Below are 23,982 nucleotides of genomic sequence, written 5' to 3'. Positions count from 1 at the left end.
TCGCCGTGCGCCAGTGTTTACAACTGGGTAGATGGTCGGTTACACACTTTAATGCCATTTTGATTTTCGTGATGTGCATGCCCCAGCGCTTGCGAGTCATACCTATTGTTCTCTGTAAGGCGCTTTCTGATAGGTCGGCTGTTCTGGCCAGAGCGCGAGATTTGAACGCGACCTTCTATGGGAGTTGGTCAGATGTAGTGAGAGGCGACAGCAAGAGAAAACCGCGCAAGTACAGAGACGTCGCCGTACTCTACATCTGATTTTAATCAGATTGGGTTAACACCAACATCAACGACTGAACGAAAGTTTGCTTGGACCGCATCTCTGCTGATATCATTTCCCTCCAGTATCACTGTGTTGTTCAAGATTTTCCAGTCACTGACAATGTGAGACTTGACATGATAGAATTCAAAGACAATTGAACCCCGTCAATCTGTCATTCTGTCTGTCTGTTTATTCAAAAGTTTGAAATTTACAAAATTTATTACAGGCACTCTCACAGCATACCAAAAACTGCATAAAATTCCCAAAGTATACATTTAGTGAGTTTAGTGTGTCTGTAACTCAACTTTACAAACATGGTAAACATGAGACAATTTGACTATGTATGTATCGGCAATGCATGTAAGTTGAGTAACTTTCATAGTTGAAGTGTAGAAATAAGAAGGAAAGAAATGTCGACTACCGGTATTGTTTGTATATGACTTGGCCTTCACTAGCCCAATAGTTGACTGGAGTACTGTTCCTCTATAATATAACACAGCCTCTGTAATTTTTCATTTCGCGCAAACATATGCGGTTTTGAGGTCCTACCCCTTTGACCCCTAGGCCGGGTAGTCAATTGTAAAGGAATGAGTTTCTTTACCAGTACTAGAAGCGTCAAAAATATCAACTTGTTATGGATGAAATGGGAAATTTTGACTGTCATTCACTATAGTAATCACAGCAAGAGTATAATTATTAGAGCATGGAGCCATCTACTTCAGAAAATTATGGGACTATTTCAGAGCATAACCACCAGTTGAAAATTTTTTGTTGACTGAGTACAGTATGGTGTCTGAGTTTTCACACCATCTTTTACTTCAGTCACAAGGCCATGCATAGAACTCAAGTGGCTGTGTGTAGTGGTTACAAGCTCACTAGAGGTTTCAAAATTACAATGTTGTCATCACAATTGAGTTGCTGAACTTTATTCCTTCAATTTATTCATAAAGAGATTAATAACCTGAGAGACTTTGGGCAAGTCTAGACTTGGCTCTGCATTCGCCGAACACATTTTGTTTGCTTGAATGTGTCTACTCTGATACCTAAACTATTAATTTTAGTAGATTTCAAAATAGCTTGGAATTACAACGTGCTTGGGTGATTAGAAAAATGTTTCTGGCGACAGAAAATAACGCTAACTGCATCCATTACAAATGTTCTCCATTGATAGATTTTGCAACAATTTAACCCAATACGATGCCCACTGTTCTAACTTACAGAACACATTCAGTGTAGGAAATACCAATCGTTGTCTGACCCGTACACACTGCACCGAGAAAAAAACTGTCGTTAGCATTCTGTGCAGTTTCATCGCCGGGAAATGTGATAAAGACGATATAATAATGTTCAAGCAGTTAGTGTACAGGCGAGTTTTTTCAATGGGAGTGCAGCAACACTGACGATGTTGACTGCGGCACAATGAACGTCATAATGGGTTAAAGTGTTGCAAAATTTATCGAAGGATGGCGTTTGTAATGAATGCAGGTGGGATCATTTTCTATCACCAGAAACATTTTCCTTATCACTAAAGCACATCGTAATTCCAAGCAATTTTGAAATTCACTATAAAAGAGTTCATTTTGATTTTAATATTCTGCATAGAACATTACTCCAGAGTGCATGGTGAGGATAAATCAAGCACTGAGATTGAAAAATTGTTCTTTAATATAGGGATATACATGATACATAGTTTTATGAATAAAATATAACAAGGTCTATTACAACAATTATGACATCATTTTTGCTGTCTTGCAATAGAATAATTGATACACTGAGAGAAACCTTAGACAGGGAAGACCTTCAAGTTTCCTATGGCAGTTTGCATTGATGGCTACTATGGTTATAGGTATGACAAAACCACATGTAAAAGGTAAGGGGGCATTAATTGATTTGATCGGCTTCACAATGAAACATATATGTACTGTAACACAGTACACATAAGTCTAAGTTCAAACAAATCTGGTTTGACTGCACTATAACTAGTCATTTTCCCATTGATTGAGATGTACTTGTATTGTGAAAGGTTCAAACCATTTGATCCAGTTGAATGGTATTACCGTAGATAGGTTATCTGTGACAAGATAGCCTGTATCATTATCAGTGATAACATTGTGGAAGTTTTATCTTCTCATTTGACTTACCTTTGAAATGCATGACCTGCGACCTGGTCTTGCACAGTTTGCTCAAATAATGTACATGAACCAAGTTCATTTGTTTCATCTTTCAGCACAATGTACGCCATGTGCAGACTGGAATGTGCATATACGTAATTGTAAGTTTCAAATGCAATGTCAATGCCCATGTTTATATATCCATTCGTCAAATTCAGGTAACTGGGATGTTGGACTAAATTGATTTTCACAATTTGAGTAAATGCTACTTTTCTTAATCTACCTTAATTTTTCCCTTGTTTTACACTTTGGCTGGCTCTGTCCTATCCAATTTAATTTGATCACTATATTTCCCATAATTACGTATAAATTGCATTTTCTTACATTACTTACTACCTGTACACTGGACTAATCTTGCTAGTACAGAAGTGTTCAAATTTGGTGGTCATATGTCACAGCAGCAAAGTCATCACTGCTATCTACATGGTCAGGCATTCATGTAGACGACATTATCTCTCATCTTAGCAATCACCTGGTAATTATCATTATACATGATAACCTTCTTGATAAGCAGACCCTGAGCAATATCATGGGCAAACTCAGTCATTGATATTGCGTAAAGGAGTTACTACACTTGAAATGGGTGATTTGTCAACCAGTTACCGTACATCGTGATGGCAAAAGTAAATTGACAAGCAACACACTCAGGTAAAGTATGAACGTGAAAGGTTTCTATAACCAACACGGTCAGTATGGCAGATTGTAAAGGAGACAAGTTTCCAATCGACCAAATGATCTCTCTATTTGAGAGATCCCACCTAATTTGCTTGACAATGACTGGTCTCTGTTTTATTTTGTCACTGACAGATGAATGCAGGGCTGTACTGAAACAGACTTGAACTGGGAGTGGCACGCCCCTCTTTGTAAAGTGCCCAGGGACAGGTCTGTTGCAACTCTACACTAAGCCGCAAGCACAAAAATCCAGAAATAAAGAATATACAGGTACAAATAATAGCGTTGATTCATGAGTGCCGTAAAACTACTCCACAAAGTGAATATATTGACCAATTCTTACAAAGAACTTGGGATTCAAAACAGACAAAATTCAAATGTCATTATATAATTATATAATACAATTTGAAACCAGATCTGTGAAATTGAATTTGACATGGCATTCCTTTGATAAGATAATTCTTCAAAATAAACATGTTTGATGAGTTTTATTTGAGCCAAAGCAAGTTGTTATGAACTGGCCAATCCCACTCTGACCTGTTGAGACATAACAGGTTAAAGGGCACTAGAATCAAAAGCCTTCACTGTCCTGATTTGCAAGCTTGCAATCCAAGCCGATGGCAGTATCTTTCCAGACTAACAAATGACATACAATGTGCCAAGCCGGAGGACAAACAATCAGGCAGAAGGGCGCTGCTCAAACTATCAACTTACTATTTGCATGGTGTTTAAAAAGGCAGAAAGGGGAGACAGACTTTGAACACCAGTACATCCCACGCAGATCAGATGTAAATACACACCAAAGTTTACAGCAAAATTGACTTGCATGTGCAAACCGTACATTGTACAAACCGTACATTGTACATGTGTTTGATGGTGTAAACACTGAATTGATCCATGTGCAATACCTGTAGTAAAATTGAAAAACTTTATCTGTGAAGAAATTAATACTGTATTTAAGTTTGTTTATATTTTCCCATCTATACGACTTCAAGAAAGTATGCAAGCATAGGCGGAAATACTTCTACTGAAGTCTAAAATAGTGCTGCATAGTCTAAAATCTATTTTATAGATAATCATGTCCTTGCACTGCCAGGAACTCTGGCAACATTAACCCTTTTCCTGCCGAGCGCCCCTGTCCGTATCCTGCCAAGTCGGTCAAAACCGGCCCCCTTTTCCGTGTCTACAGAAGATAGGCTCTCCTGCACGCTTTCCTGCCAGGCATTTGGCGGGAAAATACCGCATTTTCGGGGTACGATTACCGACCATATACGTGTTAGACTTCAAAAATTTTTGCATGCCCGTATAGAGGGGCAACCGCTGATGAGGTGTGTCCAGAAAATGACGAGGTCACGGGCGTTGTTTGCCCCGGGGGACGTGCACTTTTATGCCCTTTTCTAGCTTACTTTCGCGGAAGTAAAGCTCGTTCGCCGGCACGCACGGCCACACCGGGGAAACGTCACCTCTCTCGTGGGTTAGTAGAAGACCCAGGGGTTAGTGCTATGGGTGCGGGAGCACCCTCAAACCTGTCCTGTTTCCCCTGGGTTGTGTCACTTGGCCACGTACTTTGAACGACTTGGAAGAGTCGCACATTGCAGTCTGCTTTGACGTAGTGTCAACGACATAGTTCCGCCATTGAAGGAAGGCGTGTACGTAGTTTGGCCAGTTCAGTGAACACTTAGCTCGTTAGTGTTACCGTTTCCTAACACGTTAGTTGTGCAGTTGTTACTAAGGTGCAGTTTTGTACCACCTTAGCTCTGGACAGTGCAACTGCTCTATGCACTAACCCCAACGACAGATGGTTGGTACAACGTCTACGTCGCACGAGCACAGCCTCCGTTGGGCTGTGCCCCTCCCACGTGATACAACGCACGTTCATCCATTACTATAGCGTCCTTACGGATCTGCCAAAAACGAAAGTGGGGGTAAAAACAAAACAAACGAAAATATGCGATCCATAGATAGTATTTTATTCGGGAATAATTTACATTATGCCGAACAATAAATCTCGGAGTCTGTCTCGACGTCCGAGTGCATGGTCCGTGTTTCAAAAATTACAATCGGGGTGGCAGATCCGTGTTTCAAAAATTATAATAGGGGGAATTGTACAAAATAATCCGTCTAAACAAAACAAAACAAAACGAAAATATGCGATCCATAGATAGTATTTTATTCGGGAATAATTTACATTATGCCGAATAATAAATCTCAGAGTCTGTCTCGACGTCCGAGTGCATGGTCCGTGTTACAAAGATTACAATCGGGGATTGTACAAAATAATCCGTGTTTCAATTTACAATCAGCGGGATCGTAAAGCACAAACAAACGGCACAACCGTGCTCAAAATGTGATCATGGTCCGTGTTCAGAATACAGTCAAGCCACTGTTAGGCGAAGCTGTCCCCTGTCCGTTATTTACGTCGGGTTCTCTTGCTGATGGGTGTCGTCGGGGCTGTGTGAGTAGAGGTCTGCACGCCAATGCTCCTCTTACCTCGTAGCATCATGCGATGATGAAAAGCCGCAAAACACTCGCCCTCGTGAAGATGAACCCCGCACAGACTACATCCTTTGGACGTCTCAGACAGTCGTCCGCTCGCAGTGGTCTTACCCTCTCTGCTACATACTTTACAGCATTTCTGCCGCCCCTCCAAACGGCTGACAACGTGCATCGGCTGATTTTGTGGATTGATGTACGAGGCAAGAGAAACAGTGGCCTCGACCTCTCTCACACTGGGCTGCGATCGCCCACAATAACCGCCAATGAGTTGTTTCCCGACACGCAGATGAAACATCTTATGGGTCAGCTTACTATCAGGGTGTACATGCTTGAAGCATATATATGCATTTACCAGGGCAACATCAATCAGGTAACATGCCAGATATGTCCACCATCTGTGGTTCTTGCGCCCAGTGTGAAAGTACTTGCGCTTCTGGTTGGCTCGGTCGACGCCTCCCATGTACCGGCGATAATTATACAGCGACAGAGGCACTTGTCGCCGCTCGTCTCCCTCCCCCACTGGCACGCACTCCAAGGGTGGATAGACCGTATTCAAGATCAGCACCTGAGCGTTACTATCCTGATAAGCAGTGATGTTAAGACGAGAGTCCGTTCTGGTCGTGGCTTTCATATCCCCAACAGACAGAGGAAGGCGCTTCCTCTTACCCGGCGGAATTAATTGAGGGGGCATGGTGCGACGATTACGGCGGTTGAAAACTCCCGACCATGTAGATCCCGGTCTCCATCAGCTCTCTAGCAGTAACGACCGTGCTAAACAGGCTATCACAGAATAGGCTGTGATTATATCCACAGAATGGCTGGACCAGCTCCATCGTAATTCTTTTCACCACACCTCGCTCCTGCCGTCTCCCATCAGTCCGATCCCGATATTTCACACCTAGGTACGGTGCAAAGTTAGCTATGTATGCAGTGGTGGAGTCGCACAGCTGCCATATCTTGAAACCGTCTCGATCAGGCTTATGCGGTAATCTCTGCTTAAATTTAGAACGGCCCTTAAATCGCACCATGCCCTCGTCGATGGAGATCTCTCTACCCATCTTATAATTATTTACGCACCGGTCAACTATGGGCTCCATCCATGGATTGATTTTATACAGGGGATCCTCCTGACACCGACGTCGGCGGCGTGCCTCATCAGGATCACGACGTGGATCGTTCTCTGGGTCTGCCAGATGAAAGTATCGCATAAGCTGCTGAAAGCGACTGCGGGTAATCACAGTAGAAATACCCTGGTTTCTCAGAAAGGGATCGCTAGACCAATAATCCTCCACTGATGATTTACGGTCGATACCCATACAGACTAAGACGCCAATGAACGCCTGCACCTCTCGGTAGTCAGCGTTACGCCAGTATTTATCTATTTTCCTAGCGATATGTCGCTGGTGGAATTGGCGTATTTATTAGTCTCGTCCTTGGCCAATCTGATCAGTGTAGCTGGAATAAACTTAAAAAAGTAATCGAGCTCACGGGCGTGGCTGGGCAAGGTGAAAGTCGTCCTCTCTCATGGTCAAAATCGGTCTCCTCAAATATATTAGCATCGGTAGTCTCCGACATACGCCAGACAGGAGGTGTGTCGTCCTCCGCCAACACAGCAGCAACGTCATCATCGTCGTCAGAGCTTGCCTCACCTACGTACTGCCTGTCATAAAAGTCATCGTCCTCTGCCGCATCCTCGTCAACCTCCGAGTCGGACTCAGCGGTGATATCACCGTCGTCTGGGCGTCTGGGCCTGAACTCGCCCGTAGCGGCATCAAGGATCATATCTGGCTCAAAATCAGGTGGGCTATCCTGATAACGAACCCTCCGCACTATCTTTTTCGGCGGGACATCGCAGCACACGAAACTATGGCAGGAGCGGGCTCGGCAGCCTCTGCTGATGACGAGGACTCAAGCTCTTTCGCACTGGGCACAGGAACCTCTCCTGACGCAGGATGAGGGCTCATAGTAGCACAGGTGGTGTCTCTCCCGGAGCAGCCGGGGGAGAACCAATGGCATCAGCCGTCTCATTACTCACTGTCTCACTAGCAGCAGCAGACGTAGTCTGTGCAGGTGAAGTATCTCCCACAAGAGCAGATGTAGTCTCTGCAGGTGAAGTAGTCTCTCCCGGAGCAGCCGGGTGAGAACCACTGGCAACCGGTGACCCGTCATCATCCTCATCGGCAGAACGATCGCTCTTACGTTTACGCTTACCACTGGGTTTTTCAGCCGGAGATGGCTTCGCCTTACGGGAGCGTTTCTTGCCCGACTTCTTAGAACGTTTACTAGGGACATCACAACGATCGCTACCACTACCGCCCGGAGACTCTGCATCTTTGAGCTTCAGTCGTCTGCTCGCCTTCAGAAAACTTTTGCGGTCCGTCAAGCTCATGTCTGGAACAGTGTCGACAGACTAGCAGGTCCCTCCCTTTTAAAGCCACAGGGAAACAAAGCCCTGGACATGATTGGACGCAGGGGTGTTAATATATGCATCCACCTGTTATTATAATGGACCTACGGCAATCAGTCCACCAACCGGCGCTGACATTCCTACCCGTCATGTAAATTGCCTGTCCGCACCATTTGATATGCTAATAATACTCATTTGCGATGCAAATCACTCGAGCACTTAGCATAACATAGTCAATGTCATTAGCATCTCAACTTGACATTCCGTCCAGCTGGGTACGTGGCATGCGCACCTGCCACCCAAGGACGTTGGCCCAAGCCCATGTTTAGTACGGGTGGGAAACCCGTATCTTTAACCTCATGTCCCTTCTAAGTACGCCTGCGCAGGGCGTATTGTCATCCAAGTCGGTGACAAGCCAACCCGACAGATTGCCCATTAAGCAGTAATGGACTGGCCGTCTCGTTCTTGTACGGCAACGAACAGTGCTTCAGCGGCTTGTTTAGGTCATAACCGTCGCCTGCCGAGCGGCTTACCCAACTAAGGCGGTCAAAGATGAAGGATGCCAAAATTCAACGGCTGTCTCGGCCTCGTCCGTTGGGCAAACATGGCTCCTTCAAATAACGTGGCCAGCACGTCTACGTCATCAGCGGTGATGACGACCCGTCATTGACGCCCGAGTGCGTAAAACTCGGAATATACCGACAGGTACCTCTACCTGAGTCGGTCATACTACGGTATAAACCAAACACAGGTCTGCCAACTCCCGTTAGACTCGGCCGTTAGCCGAACTTCACAGGGACAACATAGGCGTAACAAGTCGTGAACAACGGTTCACGCACCTAACCGCAGCCGCCAAGTCGGTGAACAATGGTATCAAATTTTGAGGCCATGTTCCTGAATGGCAAGGCTGAGGCGGTGTGTTTCGTTGCACGGCTTGAACGTCTAGAGCCAAGTGCAGCCGACAACGTCCGACATCTGAGTGGGTAGTCTTTTCGAGAAGGTAACAAGTCGGTTAAAAGCGGTGGTTACCCTTCACAAATGTCGCTCAAGTCCGTTCGGATCAGTTCCATGTCAGGGACTAATCAAGCCGAGTCCGTCAAATCCGTCCGCACTTCCCGTCAATCAGGACCAAGTCCGTGATTTTCGTCTCGCACCATTGGCAAAAAATTGCACCGCCAGCTGAGGCGGTCTTAGGCGTTGCCTTTGAGAAAGCCGAGTCCGTCAAATCCGTCCGCACTTCCCGTCAATCAGGACCAAGTCCGTGATTTTCGTCTCGCACCATTGGCAAAAAATTGCACCGCCAGCTGAGGCGGTCTTAGGCGGTTGCCTTACAGATTAGCGTTGCCGAGACGGTCAATTTCGGCCGCAATCTATGTAGTGCCTCAGAGCCAAGTTACCCCAAACTCCGCTAGAATACGTCAACGTGCTAACCTGCCAAGTACGCTACTCGTCCCCCCAAAAAAAAAACCAGTCCCCCACCGGGGTGGGGGACTGGCTGGGTAGCTTCCGCACCTTTCCCTGTCCTGGACTCTCTGTGAACCCATTTCGAGAGCAAACGCCGTTCCTCGCCCAAAACCTGTCCTCGAACGACCCTAGCGCGAGCAAGGTTTGCTACACGTAGTTCCGTCGACTAGGCAGGAAAGGGGGTACCAAAAAGTAGCCCGATTTCCACCGCCTTGGCAGGATAACGGCCGTGGCTGCTCAGATTCTAGCTACACCGAATTTCAAGCGGATTTTCACCGACTTGGCAGGAAAAGGGTTAAGGGACACGATGGCGAATCCAAGCACTCATACGATTATGGAAGGCTGATCTTTCTATCAACACTCTCATCACTGAACCTCATTAAATCTCTATAGTTTTCCACTGCATTACAACAACTTAGTAAAATTTCCAAGGAAACTTACACTGCTAATGTATCTTTGACACTGGTATTTCAAAAATGGTGAAAACTGTTAATAGAGATGTATGTCTAGAGCTACATTCCATGACTAAATTGGCAAATGGAATCATTCATTCAGTGTTCAACAAAGCGGAAATACACAGGTTTATCTCTGTCAACACTATGGTTACCAGTTTTCTCGTGAGAATTGTTATTTTTTCCACAATGCATTGCTAGGGTACTTGTGTGTGTGGTACGATTAAGATCTACTCCATGCCCAACTTCAAGAAGTCTAGAACCTAGACTAGCCTTTTATTTTAAGCTCTGAAAACTCACAACAAAAGCAGAAACCAATGGCTAGATTCTAGACTAAATACATAGTCATGTGGTTCAACACATGTCACCATTGATATATCCGGAATGCTATATGTGTACAGTTGTCCATTTCTGAACTCAAATTATCTTTCACTTTTAGTTTTGCTTGGTTTTTATGCATTTCAATCATTCATGTACACATGAAAATGCTTATAAAAAGTTTTGCTTTTTGCCTTTGAACGGAATGCGAATACTGCATGTCAAGTTTTGAGGTCAAGTAACGCTGTAAGTTACACTCACATCCAAATCTAAGTTGAATGGTAGTGACTTTGCACTAAATCAATTGCAAATCCAAAGAACAATGGAAATATTACATTACTATTTAAACAGTAGTGGCATTTGGAGCCTACACAAGTGAAAGAAGTTGAAAATTGTGCAATGCAAAGAATATATGTGCCTGCACTATAAAGGTAGGTACATTTGATTTGCATACATGTATCCATAGTAAAAGAAAGCCATTTCATTCGTCCTTGTGATGTTGAATTTGAGAGTGTCATACATCATTTGAATTCCTGTAATGCAGTAAAGAAACTTCTAGAAAGGTGTAGGACAGTTTGATTGGCCATCTGAGGCGTAATGAATCCGAGCCACCACCAAAACCAAACAATGAGCATAGAACTTATTGTTCGCATATTTTTCATTCAGTAGGTATGTTCTCAGTGAAAAGTAAACAACTACGAGTGGGGTAAATATACTATGGCATTCGTACAACATCTGTTCAGAAGAGATCACAGTAGCTGTTCACAGTAAACATAGAGGTTTAATAGTAATATATAACGAGACTGTCTGGCAAGTTGAACTTGTAAAGACTCATGCATGGCAATAGAAATACCATGTATTTGAATATAACATGCTTCATTTGTAAAACACAGGGCCAAAGTCCCTGAAGCTACTATAGACATGGATACAAAATTAAGTATTTCCTTACTGTATGAAATTATCTCACTAAGGTCATCCTACGGACAAGTAAACTAAATATTAAAGCTGTCTGACCAGCGGTTTTGAAAGAACAAGCAACTCAACAGTTGACAGAGCTCTGTTGAGTTATGTAGAGAATAACCTTTTGTGACACATGTATTGATGAAGAAGGTGGATATCTTTGATTAACATTGTGAGTTCTGTTTAATAAGTTGAGACTGTACATACTCAGAGAAAGCACACTGAAGAGACAAAGGTTTGAAACTTAAGAAGTTCAAGGTCATCAAAAGCATTATAAGGAATCATGTTACACTTTCATTGCACTGTTTACACAGATTGCATAATTGCTATAAATAGCACATGAGGAATCTTTATACAGCCCAGCTTTACCATAAAAACCCTATCACTTTGACCACTCTTTTAATTGACCACTCTATTTTTTTTCCTCAAAAAGTAATTTTATTTTATCCTTACCAAGTCAACCATAAATGGAAATTAGAACTTTCTCTATCTCTATCTCTATTGACTATTTTGAGCAATTTCTTTTAGATAACATACAGGGCACAATAATGACGGTTCAGAATATGTCAAAGTTGGGATTCAGGAAAGTTGCCTTTACATGTTTTAATCCTCCAAGATGGTAAGCATTTCACTATGAACTGTCAAAAAAAGTTGAACTTTCTGATAATTCTACACTAAAATTATTTGGCTTTGATGATTTCCTAATTAATTCAATTATTTAAAATCATATTAATTATTTTTTTCTGGGTGAATTGATAGGGTTTATACAGTACAAGAATTACATACAATGTAAGTCAAATTTTGACCAAAAATGACAAAAAAATTCCTTAAAATACAGATTTGCATATTTCATCACAATTTGAACAAGTCTAAGTTGGGTTACCCCTAGGGACCTGTATACCAAATAACAAAGCTGTCTGACCAGCGGTTATGAAGAAGAAGATTTTTTACCAAAAACACCTTTTTTGGCATTAATTTGCCTATTTCAACAATATCAAAAAATTAAAAAAAACAGTTTCTCAAAATCGTATTTTTTCATCTACACAACAAATATCAAATCAGTAAGTACTGCGGTTCTCAAGATATTTGAGTGGACGGACGCCTCACAAACGGACATACATACATACATACATACATACTACACACATACATACATACAGACTGACGACGGACGCCGGACGGATACCCATCCCAATAGCTTCTATAGACTATAGTCTATAGTAGCTAAAAAGGACTGTGATATAATAATAGGTTTCTTTTGTTTTTATTACATTGAGGAACAAAGGTTATTCTATGAGGTGGCATGTCAGGGAAGGGACCATGGGAGAATATATCAGATACAGGTCTGGAATAGAGGGATATAGGTACATCTAGGAAACTTCAAGAACAACTTCTACACTTGTATCTACAGTGCCGTTTTAAAGCATGTTGAACCACTTGGCTGTCTTTTGCTGTGATATCAACACCATCCTTACATACAAACCTACTACTGTACTTTAACATGTAAGGAAGAGGAAATTACAGTCCTGAAGTCCATACAACTGCATGAATGGCAATGCAATAACCTTTCTCTTATGCAGCTATGACTGTCGTTACCAAAATCAAATTCTTGGCAAATCAAAAAACAAAATTATTTGAGAAAAGTGACTCTAATGCAATCACACTGTGCAGTGTACAAAACGCTCATTGCAAAATCTAGCACAGCAGACTGGAGTGACATGATTGGAATGTAACCTGTGGAATTCCTGACGAGGGCGATATTTGACACGGCAATGCAAAGTCTCCCTCTCCCATCCGTCATCAGTGTTTTCTTCACTTCTGATTGCCATAACCTTTGAACCTACCTGAACAGATCTGTGGACATTCTACAGGGTGGGAGGACATCATGGAAATCCCTCTTTTTAAAGTCAGTGTTGACTCAGATTGCATTATGCATGTGAAAACTATAGGCTCAAAAAATGATGAATATTATTTGTATTCACTAACAGGGAGAGACCATGTTATGGTTATGCATGCAGAAAGGTCAATGTTTACTCCAGTTCATTAAGCCACAAAATACTAGTTTCTTGTATGGTGATTCATAATGTTCTAATTCTTATGAAGATTCTATTTTTGTTTGCTCATCGAGCCATCAATACCATTCAAATCACTTCTTCTTTAGGACCCAACTCACAGCTGTAACAGCCATATATAAACAATACTGGGCTTTAAAACACACTATAAAGCTACCTTCCAATGTATGGCAGAGTTCGATATTGCTGCACTTATCCAAATTAAGACGTCTGTTTTGCTGACTATTCCGATACACGGATGAATTATCCCTGTGTCTCACATGAAGGTGCCACAATGGGGATGTTTCGGTTCACTGTAATACAAACTGAAAGCATGATATACCCATGTCTGTTGTTGCACAACATCACAGCCATGAAGAATGGGCGTTTGACAAAGTACACGCTGCCCCCGGGCAGCTCCATTGACCACAAATCAGGATTTGCCTAAGATGACTTGACATTCATATTCTCATGCGTTATTGTCGCCTTTGAAGTCAAAACAATGCAAGTCGTCATACTGAAAAACCCGACTCAAAACCAAGATAAGCCTCAACAAAGTTGTCTCAATCCCTTTACTCTGAATCTTTTCTTGTCTACATCAAAGTACAAGGAATAATTTCTTAACCTTGCCTATCATTTGGCTTTGTAGAGTCTATTAGATTCAGGAAAGTTCTGATCCATCTACATGAACTCTGTCTAGCCCATAATACCACCAGTACATACAAAGATCCATAGATCCAGTAGGAAAACACAGGGCTACACCAACTTTTCTGATAATTTAAAGATAGAAGACAAAACATTCTGAACAACAAATGGTTTGGAAGGTGTAATCTTTCAGCAGAAAGTTGTCATAATCCCTGTGAAATTTCTGTAAATATTGCCTTTCTTTTGTATAACTGGAAAAATCTGCAAAAATCAGGGCTATTCAACACTGCATGATGATCAGGCAGGTGAGTTGGTTTGGACGGCAAATTAATTAAATGATAGGCTTACTGTCAGCCCAATGTAACATTCGAGGAAAAAGAGGATTAACGTCTTCCTCCCAACAAAATACAAGATAAGCTTGGCATGCTGAATGGACTTGGAAATGAGCAGAATACTTTTTGAACGTGAAGTTCAAATTACCTTCACAAAAATTCCATTCACCTAATAATATATAATATTATATTTATAGCTTTATCAATACCAGTGAGTTCTTTTGACATCATCCAGCAGATGATTACTTATAATGCATCCAATTATCAAACATTGTGGCCCCATGTTTTCTACATATACAAATTCACTGGCATTGCCAAAACTATAAAATGACTGCAATAATGCACTCCCTCACGGCCAATAATGGACAAAAGCAAACTTCGATAACATGGTGTATTTGGCTTTGCCTCATACACTGTGTTATGCAAAGTTTGCTTGAGTCCATTATGGGCTGGGAGGGGTACATTATTGCTAAATTAGTCTATAGGATTCTAGCATTTAGCGTAGCATAATAACTTTCCATTTTTTGCACAGCGCATACTACCTTCTGATCCTGGTGGCATATTACAAATTTCATACATTTGACCTGTTGATTTCCCATGTAAAAAAACTATGGTCTACTATAGTAGATATAGTGACAATTCATATCATATGTTATTGCTAAATAAATAAAAGCAAGAAAACTGTGTGGAAATAATTTTGTTACTTCAAAACCAAGCAAATGAAAATAGATTGAGCTGTTGCAGTCATCCACTGAGTATTTGATGGTACATTGTGCTAACTACGGTGCTGTCAAGTTTTGTATAGATAATCTTATAACAATTTCATGTCAGTCAACTCGCATTTGTCTCATGTAGAGTTGCCTATCTTCAAACCCCTACAATTTCCCCTAAATAACATAAATTGGGCCTTCAACAGGGAAGGTGAATATTGTAAGGGTTAACCGTTATATACAAAATATGGCCCTATGTGAACTTAAGATCAGTGAATGATATTGGACTAACTTAGGCCACTGAATATGTAACTCACTGTGCCTCTGTCCGTAAAGTGTTGTATTTAGTGACTAACCTTGTATAATTCAGTTGTTTTGAAATTGTAGTGTTCTGAAGGTGTCTTAGCCGTATTTGACAGTATTTAGATTTAGTCAACAGATCCTTCATGTGATTTACACTGTATGCTTTTGGCTATTGCATTAATGCATGGTCACTTTGCAGATGATTGACCATTATAACCACAGGTGACGGGTACAAACATCAGTAGTGCATGACAAGGGAAACTGTGCAGTAACAGCAAACAATGACAGAATTCCCCTATGACAGTTGAATATGCACTGAATACCAGCTGATCTCCCTAATGACTCTGTAAACACATGCAATTGGCTTGTGTATCACTAGAACTTTACCTAAACAACATGACATTTCTTTGCACACTCATCACGCCTCAGATGAACAGGAACTTAGCAATCAGGGCAGCAAGCAATGGTCCTACATGCTTTTATGAGAGCAAACCTATTCAACCAAGTCTGTTGTGACACAGAACAGACGTTCACCAGGACAACAGGGTCACTCAAAATCTGAAGCACTTGGCATAGAATAAAGGTTATCAAAAAACTGACAAAGACAGGCGACACCTTTGTATGACCTAACGTCTACATTTCTTCATCAAGTTCATGCATACTTTTGAAAAAAAAACATGTATAGTTTGTATCTGAATAAGTACAGAGAGTTAAGCTCTCTTAATTTTTGATAAAAATGGATCACACATTTCAAAGTTCTCTTGGAAACAAGAAGTAGTGGAAATGTTGACTGGTCAGATGTTTTAAGTGTGTTTCACATCATTTAAAAGAGGCAAATTACATCCAATGATGGGTACATTAGATAGTGTTCAGATAAATGTGTATATATCGAGAAATTATAGGAATGCAACAAATTTGTGACCTGGAGGTTATTATGACTATTTTACATGAAATCTTCCTGTCACGAAGTGTAATTCCTGCTAGTCTGATTTTCAATAGATTTGTGGTTATATGCTTGAATTACATATAAGCACTTCCAAGGCAAGGTAGGCACATGCCACTGCTGAAGCCTTTCTCTGCCTCTCAAGTATGACAAAACTTCTTTCAAAAAGTACTGGTCTTACACATAAAGCACTTACTGTGGTCAACAATGGATTTACATTGGATTATAAACAGGTATATGTCCATTGCCCACATACAACACAGACCAGAGTGTACTTTACATTTTCAATACCATGACCATGAAATGCCGGCACCAATGAAAGTTCACAAACAAATGAAGGCCAAACAATGTTGCTTTCATGAAAGAAACCCACCCATTATCATGGCAAAACAGTACAACGCTCAAACTTCAACGCTGTATCAAGTAATTTCTCTAGCTTGACTTTGCTTACAGTGACCTGTAGCACTTGATCATTAGAAATAACATGAATAAGATGAAGAAATCAGCAAACAGAACCATCTGAATATTACTGTTGAGGACTTTGAAACCACTGATCAAGATGTAAATCTTCTGAATGACAGATATAAAGTCTCTATGTGTGCCATTCAGCAGTGTGGAACTGAAGGTATTATGAGTTTTCATGGGGGGAAAATACCAATAGAACTCTATAGGTAGCTAATTATAGATCTATAGATGCCGATGGGTGAACAATAGTGGGGAACAATTGCATGTATCTGGGCTGTGAGGATTTGGGCTAACAGACAGCTAGCAGGGGACAAATCTTTCACTACACCAGAGTCCTGAGTAATGTGGGTCACTTTCTAAGCTTCTTTACACACATGTGCATGTAATTTTGAAGTGTGAAAGAGCAGCATGTTGATTCAATGGTGACTTGGGTCTTATCCTTTGATCCTTGTACTGAAATGAAAGTAACCCACTGTGTGTGTAAGCATGGACCTTTTCATTATCTTCAGAAAAAAGAAAGAAAACAGCCACGGTCTGAAACTCATCATCGCTGAAAGCTGAAACACCGTATCTTATCTGACATATTAATCCTTTCGTTCAGTTGTAGAACCAACAAAGTGCGAAGTTCCAGATTTTCTGAATCAGAAGATATTGTAGTATATGTAGCCTGTCATGATTGAAGCACTGGAATGATTTAGGACAGACAACGACCTGAATTCTCCTCGCTTGCTTGAAGTGATGCCATGAGCATTCATACAGATACTGCCACTCTAGAAATTTGGATGTCACTTGTGACTTTCTTCAGGGACAGCATGGGAAGTCACCTCACAAGAAATGAGGTCAATCTGCTCATTTGGAGGATGTTTTACGAGTGGTCCTGCCTTGTATAGGCAAAGACACCAGTCAACTGACAGATAGTCTACAACAATTTTATATAAACCATACCTCACTTTTTTATGACAGTCACACCCATTGCTAGGTCAAGGTCCTGTTCATTTCCGATGACAACCTTCATCACTGGATTGGTTAAGATTCTAACTAGGCGAGACAAACATTGAATGGGACTGGTTTTCTATCTTTTTGTTGCCCCTTCACTGTATTAAACTGAAATAATGTCCTCTATTTTTTAGTTCAGTGCAGCCAGCCTAGATAGGGGAAGGAACTCTCTTGTCTCACTGACATAAAACAATGCACACAAAACAAAGTTTGATCTGTACTATGTTTGAGTATTGCAGCAAATGGATGAAAATATTCATTATCATCAAAATAGGAAACATCACTTTCTTAGAAATAAATCACAATGTACATCTCATAAAAGACTGCAGTATGTACAGCAAACACCATGCTGTCATCTGGCACCATTTGAGAAGTGAACCCTCTCGTGTATTAACCTGCCTCCTGAACCTTTCCTGTAAAGGAATTCCAACAATTAGAATTTGAACCACACAGTGGCATCAGTATCCAATGATCACTCCATGCTGAGAACAGTAAAATGAGATTTTTTTTTGATGTAGTGTACAACTTACTCACACATAGTGATTGAAAACATACCCATAGTTAACAGCAGTCTAATCAATGAGTTGCACTTCCAGCACAGCAGACTGAATTACTTGATACAAAAAAGTTGATTAAAAAGTTGCGACCTAAAAAAGAGGCTATCTCTCACAAGTGTAATAAAGGAAACCAGCATGATAAGTTTATGCTACTCTAGAAGTTAATGATCTTCTGGTTTATATAAAATTGATGTAGATTACATGACAGTCAAACTAGAAAATCTCATCCATAACTATTAGAAAGAAATGAATGATGATATTTTTATCCAATTTTTTCCCTCAAATTCGATAATGAAAAGAGAAATAAAATTCCCTTCACCTTTGATTCTGGTGAACCTGGCCAATCAAACAAGATTATACAGACTTTACAGGGATTCTCTTGGTTGTGGAAACATCAAAGAACAGTCTTGTGTAATCATGCAACTTTCTCATTCTCAATATCTTATGATTACTATTAAATCAAAATTATACAAGGAAAATTTGTATTTGTTCTGTCTTCATTTATAAGACTTCACCACATTATGTTGAATCCTTGCAACTGTTTCAACAGAGCTAAACTTCAGGAGGGGAGATCAGACAAAGCTTGAGTAACATTGACAGGTTTGTTCACGTAGTCCATCAGTTCAATTCTCTTTGACAATGGCACAGAGAAGCATTGTTGTTGCTGCCCTAGTGAATCCTAAGACACCGCCATACAGATTACAGAATACTGTAACTTTTGTATTCAGTGGATTAGGACAGTTTGATCAGCCAGGGGACTGCAGAATGAATGAAGCCCTGCACAGTATCCCAGGGAACATTGCACAGGTAAGTAATTAGCAAGACTTCCGGTCTGAGAAGACTTTTTTCAGTACTTCTTGATAACCTCTCCTACATCTCCACATTTTATGACTGTGAAACTAGAAAATCTCGAAGAACAGTCAAATGAGTACCCTGAAACGACAGCCAGCTTTACACATAGACAAAAGGTGACCAGGGGTTTTTGCCAACTTTCTCATTGTTCTCACAGCAAAAAGCCCTGAAGAATTACACAAACATAATAATAGCTAGCGATTCACTAAAGCCCTTTATTTGCTAACCGGGACAACTCTGAGTCTGATCAAAAGTTATCTTTCTAACTGTGCTTTGATGGCTCTTTGCTGTGCAAACAAACCAAACAAGCTAAATAGTTGTATGCTTGAAAAAGCAGTTTTCATACTCACACTCCCTAAGGACTCGCACTGCTTCAAAAAATTAACCAGCTTCTAAGGTCTACTGATAGATTCATAAAATGTGATCATTAAGCAATAAATCACACCCAGCGACAGTATACCAAGAGATTTTGACCAGTTCACTTCATATATGCACTTGCTATTGCTGGTGCATATATGTCGTGAACTGGTCAAAATCTCATGGTATACCGTCGCCGGGTGTGATTTATTGCTGTTATATCATAACAGTATATTGAAATTCTGGTGTGGAACATCATGAACAGATTTTTGCTCAAGCTGAGAGCTCATGCATATGCCAGCCATGGTATATCGCCAATATACCTTGGTTCTTTTTGCATCTCGACCAATCAGATTGCTGTATTTGCACCATCAATATACTGATATGATATAATATTCTGTAAACAACTACTTGCTTTACGATTTTCTATGACTTGTGATGAAATATTGTTTAAGCATAGGGTATTATTCAGAACTGTATATTCATCTGTACATTTTAACACCACATCCAGTAGTTCCTTTCATTTGAACCCTAAATTCAGCTTGTCTGCGAAATCTAAATCAAAATAAAAGGTGTCACTAGATGCTTCCTTTTTTAAAATCTCCCAGTTAAAGTGCTGTTAATAAAGTCCTTGTCAAGGTCATCATGAATCTTGGTTTTTAAGATATTCCACTTTTCATGAACATAGATAACTTGCCTCACTGGCATGATCTGAGGTTAACCCTGCACAAAAAACAACTTTAAATCATCATAGCAATTGACCTTATAGTCATTTACACTGGATAAATGTTGGATGACACGGGGGTTACACTGGGGAGGAAACCAAAGGTCAGAGTAGGATGTGGGTGACCAGACACAAATTCCTCAGTGTGCCATCTTTATGTGACTGCAACCACATTACTGATTAAAACTCTTCCTCCTGAACCTTGTCAAGGTGACAGATTTGCACTGGCTTTACAAATCACACCCACACATAAGGCAAATAAAATCACTCTGCCTTTTCGATTATGACATAAATTACAATTATGAAAGATCATTGCCAGGTTAATATATATTTGCCACTGAATGGTAAAGATGGCTTGTGTAACTGAAAAGCCACACCATTGCATAAAGTGAACCTGTGAAACACTTTGTAAGGGGATTTACATGTAACATATCAACACCAGTAAGCGTTATGAAAGACGGCTGACTCAGTTCCAAGGGACATAGGATAAGTAATTTAGTTGAGAATTATCCAGTGATAACCAAGAATGTTGCATAACTTGAACAAGACACTGAAGAAAGTGTGAATGAAGATTTCATTTCAGTAGAAATACTATTTTTCAGAGCTGGTCTCAATTTAACTGCCTTTGAAGCCAAACTCCATCAACAGGGGCAGTTTGAAAGGAAGCCATACAGCCAGTCTGCCAAAGCCAAATGGGATTGTCTGGAACAAAGCAAACTTCCTTGATTTCCTCTTTGAAGGCTAACACTTCTTTTGTTATTTTGAACACAAACCACATCTGTCCACTTTTGCATATACCCCTTGGACCAATCTAACTCAATATGGAACTGGCATCAGTTGAAATTCCATCTTTCCCCACTGAACAAACAAAACCTTGTGAATGTTGTGGTTCATATCAAATCCTACACCTTACTGTCTGGCTCAGTATTGTCACTTCTATGAGGGAACCCTTTTTATATCAGTTCACCGAGTGGATGAAGTTTCGCAAGCCTGAATTTCCACCTGATCCAAACTTTTGTTGGAATGTGTACACTATTGTTTAGAACTACTACGCATAACATGTTGTGTTACAGGGTGGGCTGCACCAGTCAGGCCCAGAATCAGTTTTATTTACACAAAGCATATCTGGTGCAAACCTCCTCTCCAACCCCAAGTTAAAGATCTCAGTGTCATTTCATGAGCCACTACAATTATAATCTGAGGAAAGAATCTGGTTTGACATAAGAAATCACAGTTCCGTGCAGAGTTTTGTTGCAATGAAAATTTCAAACATTTTGAAAATTATACATTGGAGTTTTCATCAGGCTCTTCAAAGTTGCAGTTGGTAGTTGGTAAAAAAGTGATGACATGATTGCAAAGTTGCACACTGGAGAACTACCTATGACATAACCTTAAAAGTTTTACCTAGGACATCTACATGTAAATGACTACTGTTATATTGACTGTGGCATTGGATAGGAATATCGAGTGAGACACCACATTACAATAGCAGTCACTGGTTACAAGGATTAGCATAACTGAGGAATGTTGGCCAGCACCTCATTCCTGACAATTTATTTAACTGCATTTTACACATAATATAAAAATAATAATGGCTTCTCTGTCTATAAATAGACGAGAAGCTAAAAAGGTGACACAAAATGACTGGCTTTCCTACATGTTTCTTCAATGATTCTTGTATGAGATCAGAACAGTATCAAGAAAGATGACACATTCAGGGTACAGTAGCTGCTTTTCTAATTGCAGGTACCAATGAAAGACTAAAATTATGCCCTTCAGTGTTACCTAACTACCAGCATATAAGTTAGTAATTTCAAGAAGTAGGTACGGACATGTTGGTATTCAAGAGAATGGCGGCTATCATTACTGAAATGTCAGACTACATCCATACACATTACTGTGTCTTCACTTATAACCATATTCCCAGCAGTGAACACTAAAGACATACTGTATGTGATTCTAGACTGATTTTTTTTCTGACAATTATTCTATCTAGATCATTAGGAGCACAACCTCACTGTAGTCACATGTAAAAGGCAATACATACAACCCAGGACCACAGTATGTGAAGACAATTGAGAGCTTGAAAACAGAATTTGAGTAGTACTACTGAACAAGCAGTAGATCAAATTCAGCAGAATCATGCCCTGAAGGATGGGGTGTGCAACTAGATTACATGATAAAACCCCCTGACAGCAGTGAAATAGTCCCTGCCTTATGTGTATATATGTGTCAGTGGATACAGCTCTTGAAAGTTCTGTGGTACATGAGCACATTCCAGAAAACGGGGGTCTACAATAAATAACAAGCAAAATGTTAACGGCTGCCATTTATGTCGGCTCAAACTTCGACACTGTTGAATAGTTTGAGAATACTGGCACCAAAATGACTGACATCTAAAGCCAGTGTCCTGGTGCATACTGAAATAAAAAAATCGGTAAATATCTTCTATTATCATGTGTCCATCTTCCCTGGCGAAAATGAGTGAAAATATTGCAAATTCTCAAAGTCAATTTTTTTAGTTTTTACATAGTGAGATTTTGGGGCACGATTACCACTAATATAAAGAGAAGGTTTGTGGAGTAGCCGTGGTTTCAGCAACAATAACTTACCATAAACTGCTAAGACGGACAAAAAGTAGCACCACATTTTTTGCAGCATAGCGTTTCACTGTAAAATCCTCAAATGTTGTCCCCGTGACTTAATATCCAAGTATGTTACACGGACACTACCGACACATTGGTGGTATTACTGTGGTAGCTAGCCGAAAATGGGGCGACAAAGGACTCGGTTTTAAGCTTCCGATCGAACCACTCCGAAATTCTTCAAGTTTATCTCGGCTGGGTCCTTTCCGGGTCTCTGCGGATTTGTAGCAGAAAAGAAGAAAACTTAGGATACAGGTGGAGACAGGCGGGTGTCAACAAACACCGTCGATTAGTAAGTGCGTTTTGCGGTTTGACGTAGGCGAATTGAAATTTGCTTGTCGACTTCGGCCAGTACGACAAGCAATTTTATACAGAGAACTGTCGTTCGCCAACTGAGCATAAGTGTTTTATAAGAAGTATATAACAATGGTTGATCAACTCTCGCTTCTACCTTCACAATTAACATTTTCAGAGAGCAATTAGAAAGCAGGTACAGGTCGAATAAACTGGGAGATCACTGTCAAACCTTTTATCATTATGCACTACGTTTCCGATCAGGAATATCACCTTGCCGAGGCAGACGGTCACTGGTTTGAGAGAATACACGAGGGAAGCGTTCTGCGTACAAAACTTTCAGCTGTGTTTACGTGCGGGCAAGAAATCGACCTTGGGTCTCAGACAGAATGGTCAGACCTCGGAGCGACGTCGTAACACAAAGAATGGGTGGCTATTTCACGTCGAACTTGAGAGATAAAACTGGTTTCACATACCTCTTCTCTGCGATGAACTGTTCCTCAAGGAACAAATCACGCTTAATCTTTCGTAAAGTCTGTCTTAGCAGCCGAATCCCAGCGAGACACACGTCCTGTCGAAGCTGATCGGTCTACTCCCAAGCTCTCGCACCCCTGGGCCCTGTATCAACGTTCACAGCCAGCGCAGTGCAGTGGCACAGGAACTCAGTGGGGTTGAGTAAGAGTGACCGGAAGCTCAAAGTAGCCTTTGGCGCGGGGCATCGTACAAGAAATAAAATCCCACCCAACTTTTATGGAACGACTGTGAAATAAAGTGTGTACGAAACTACCGTACGAATCTTCGTGAGTAGCACCGATATGTGTAAATCATTACAACTGTAATTCAAAGTACATTCCTCACCTTTAGTTTACTACTCTTGGTGCGCCACATTTGCACTAACCCCTAC

At 40.8% G+C, this 23,982-nt stretch overlaps 1 protein-coding gene across 1 annotated transcript in view; it reads right to left on the bottom strand.

Annotated features, from left to right (window-relative positions):
- Positions 1-23,729, bottom strand: part of LOC139135629 (laminin subunit beta-1-like) — a 74,543-nt gene extending 50,814 nt beyond the window's left edge. Inside the window, exons 1-2 of the mRNA XM_070703122.1 lie at positions 23,555-23,729; positions 22,752-22,998 (exon numbers count right to left, since the gene is read on the bottom strand). Of these exons, the coding sequence (XP_070559223.1) occupies positions 22,752-22,800 (49 nt within the window). The 5' untranslated portion in view covers positions 22,801-22,998; positions 23,555-23,729. The remainder of the gene's footprint in view (positions 1-22,751; positions 22,999-23,554) is intronic.
- Positions 23,730-23,982: the final 253 nt, after the last annotated feature.

The sequence above is a fragment of the Ptychodera flava genome, chromosome 6, assembly GCF_041260155.1.
Source record: "Ptychodera flava strain L36383 chromosome 6, AS_Pfla_20210202, whole genome shotgun sequence".
In the NCBI taxonomy this organism is placed as follows: domain Eukaryota; kingdom Metazoa; phylum Hemichordata; class Enteropneusta; family Ptychoderidae; genus Ptychodera; species Ptychodera flava.
Note: the sequence above shows the minus strand (reverse complement) of the source record. Positions and strands in the feature narration are given on the sequence as shown.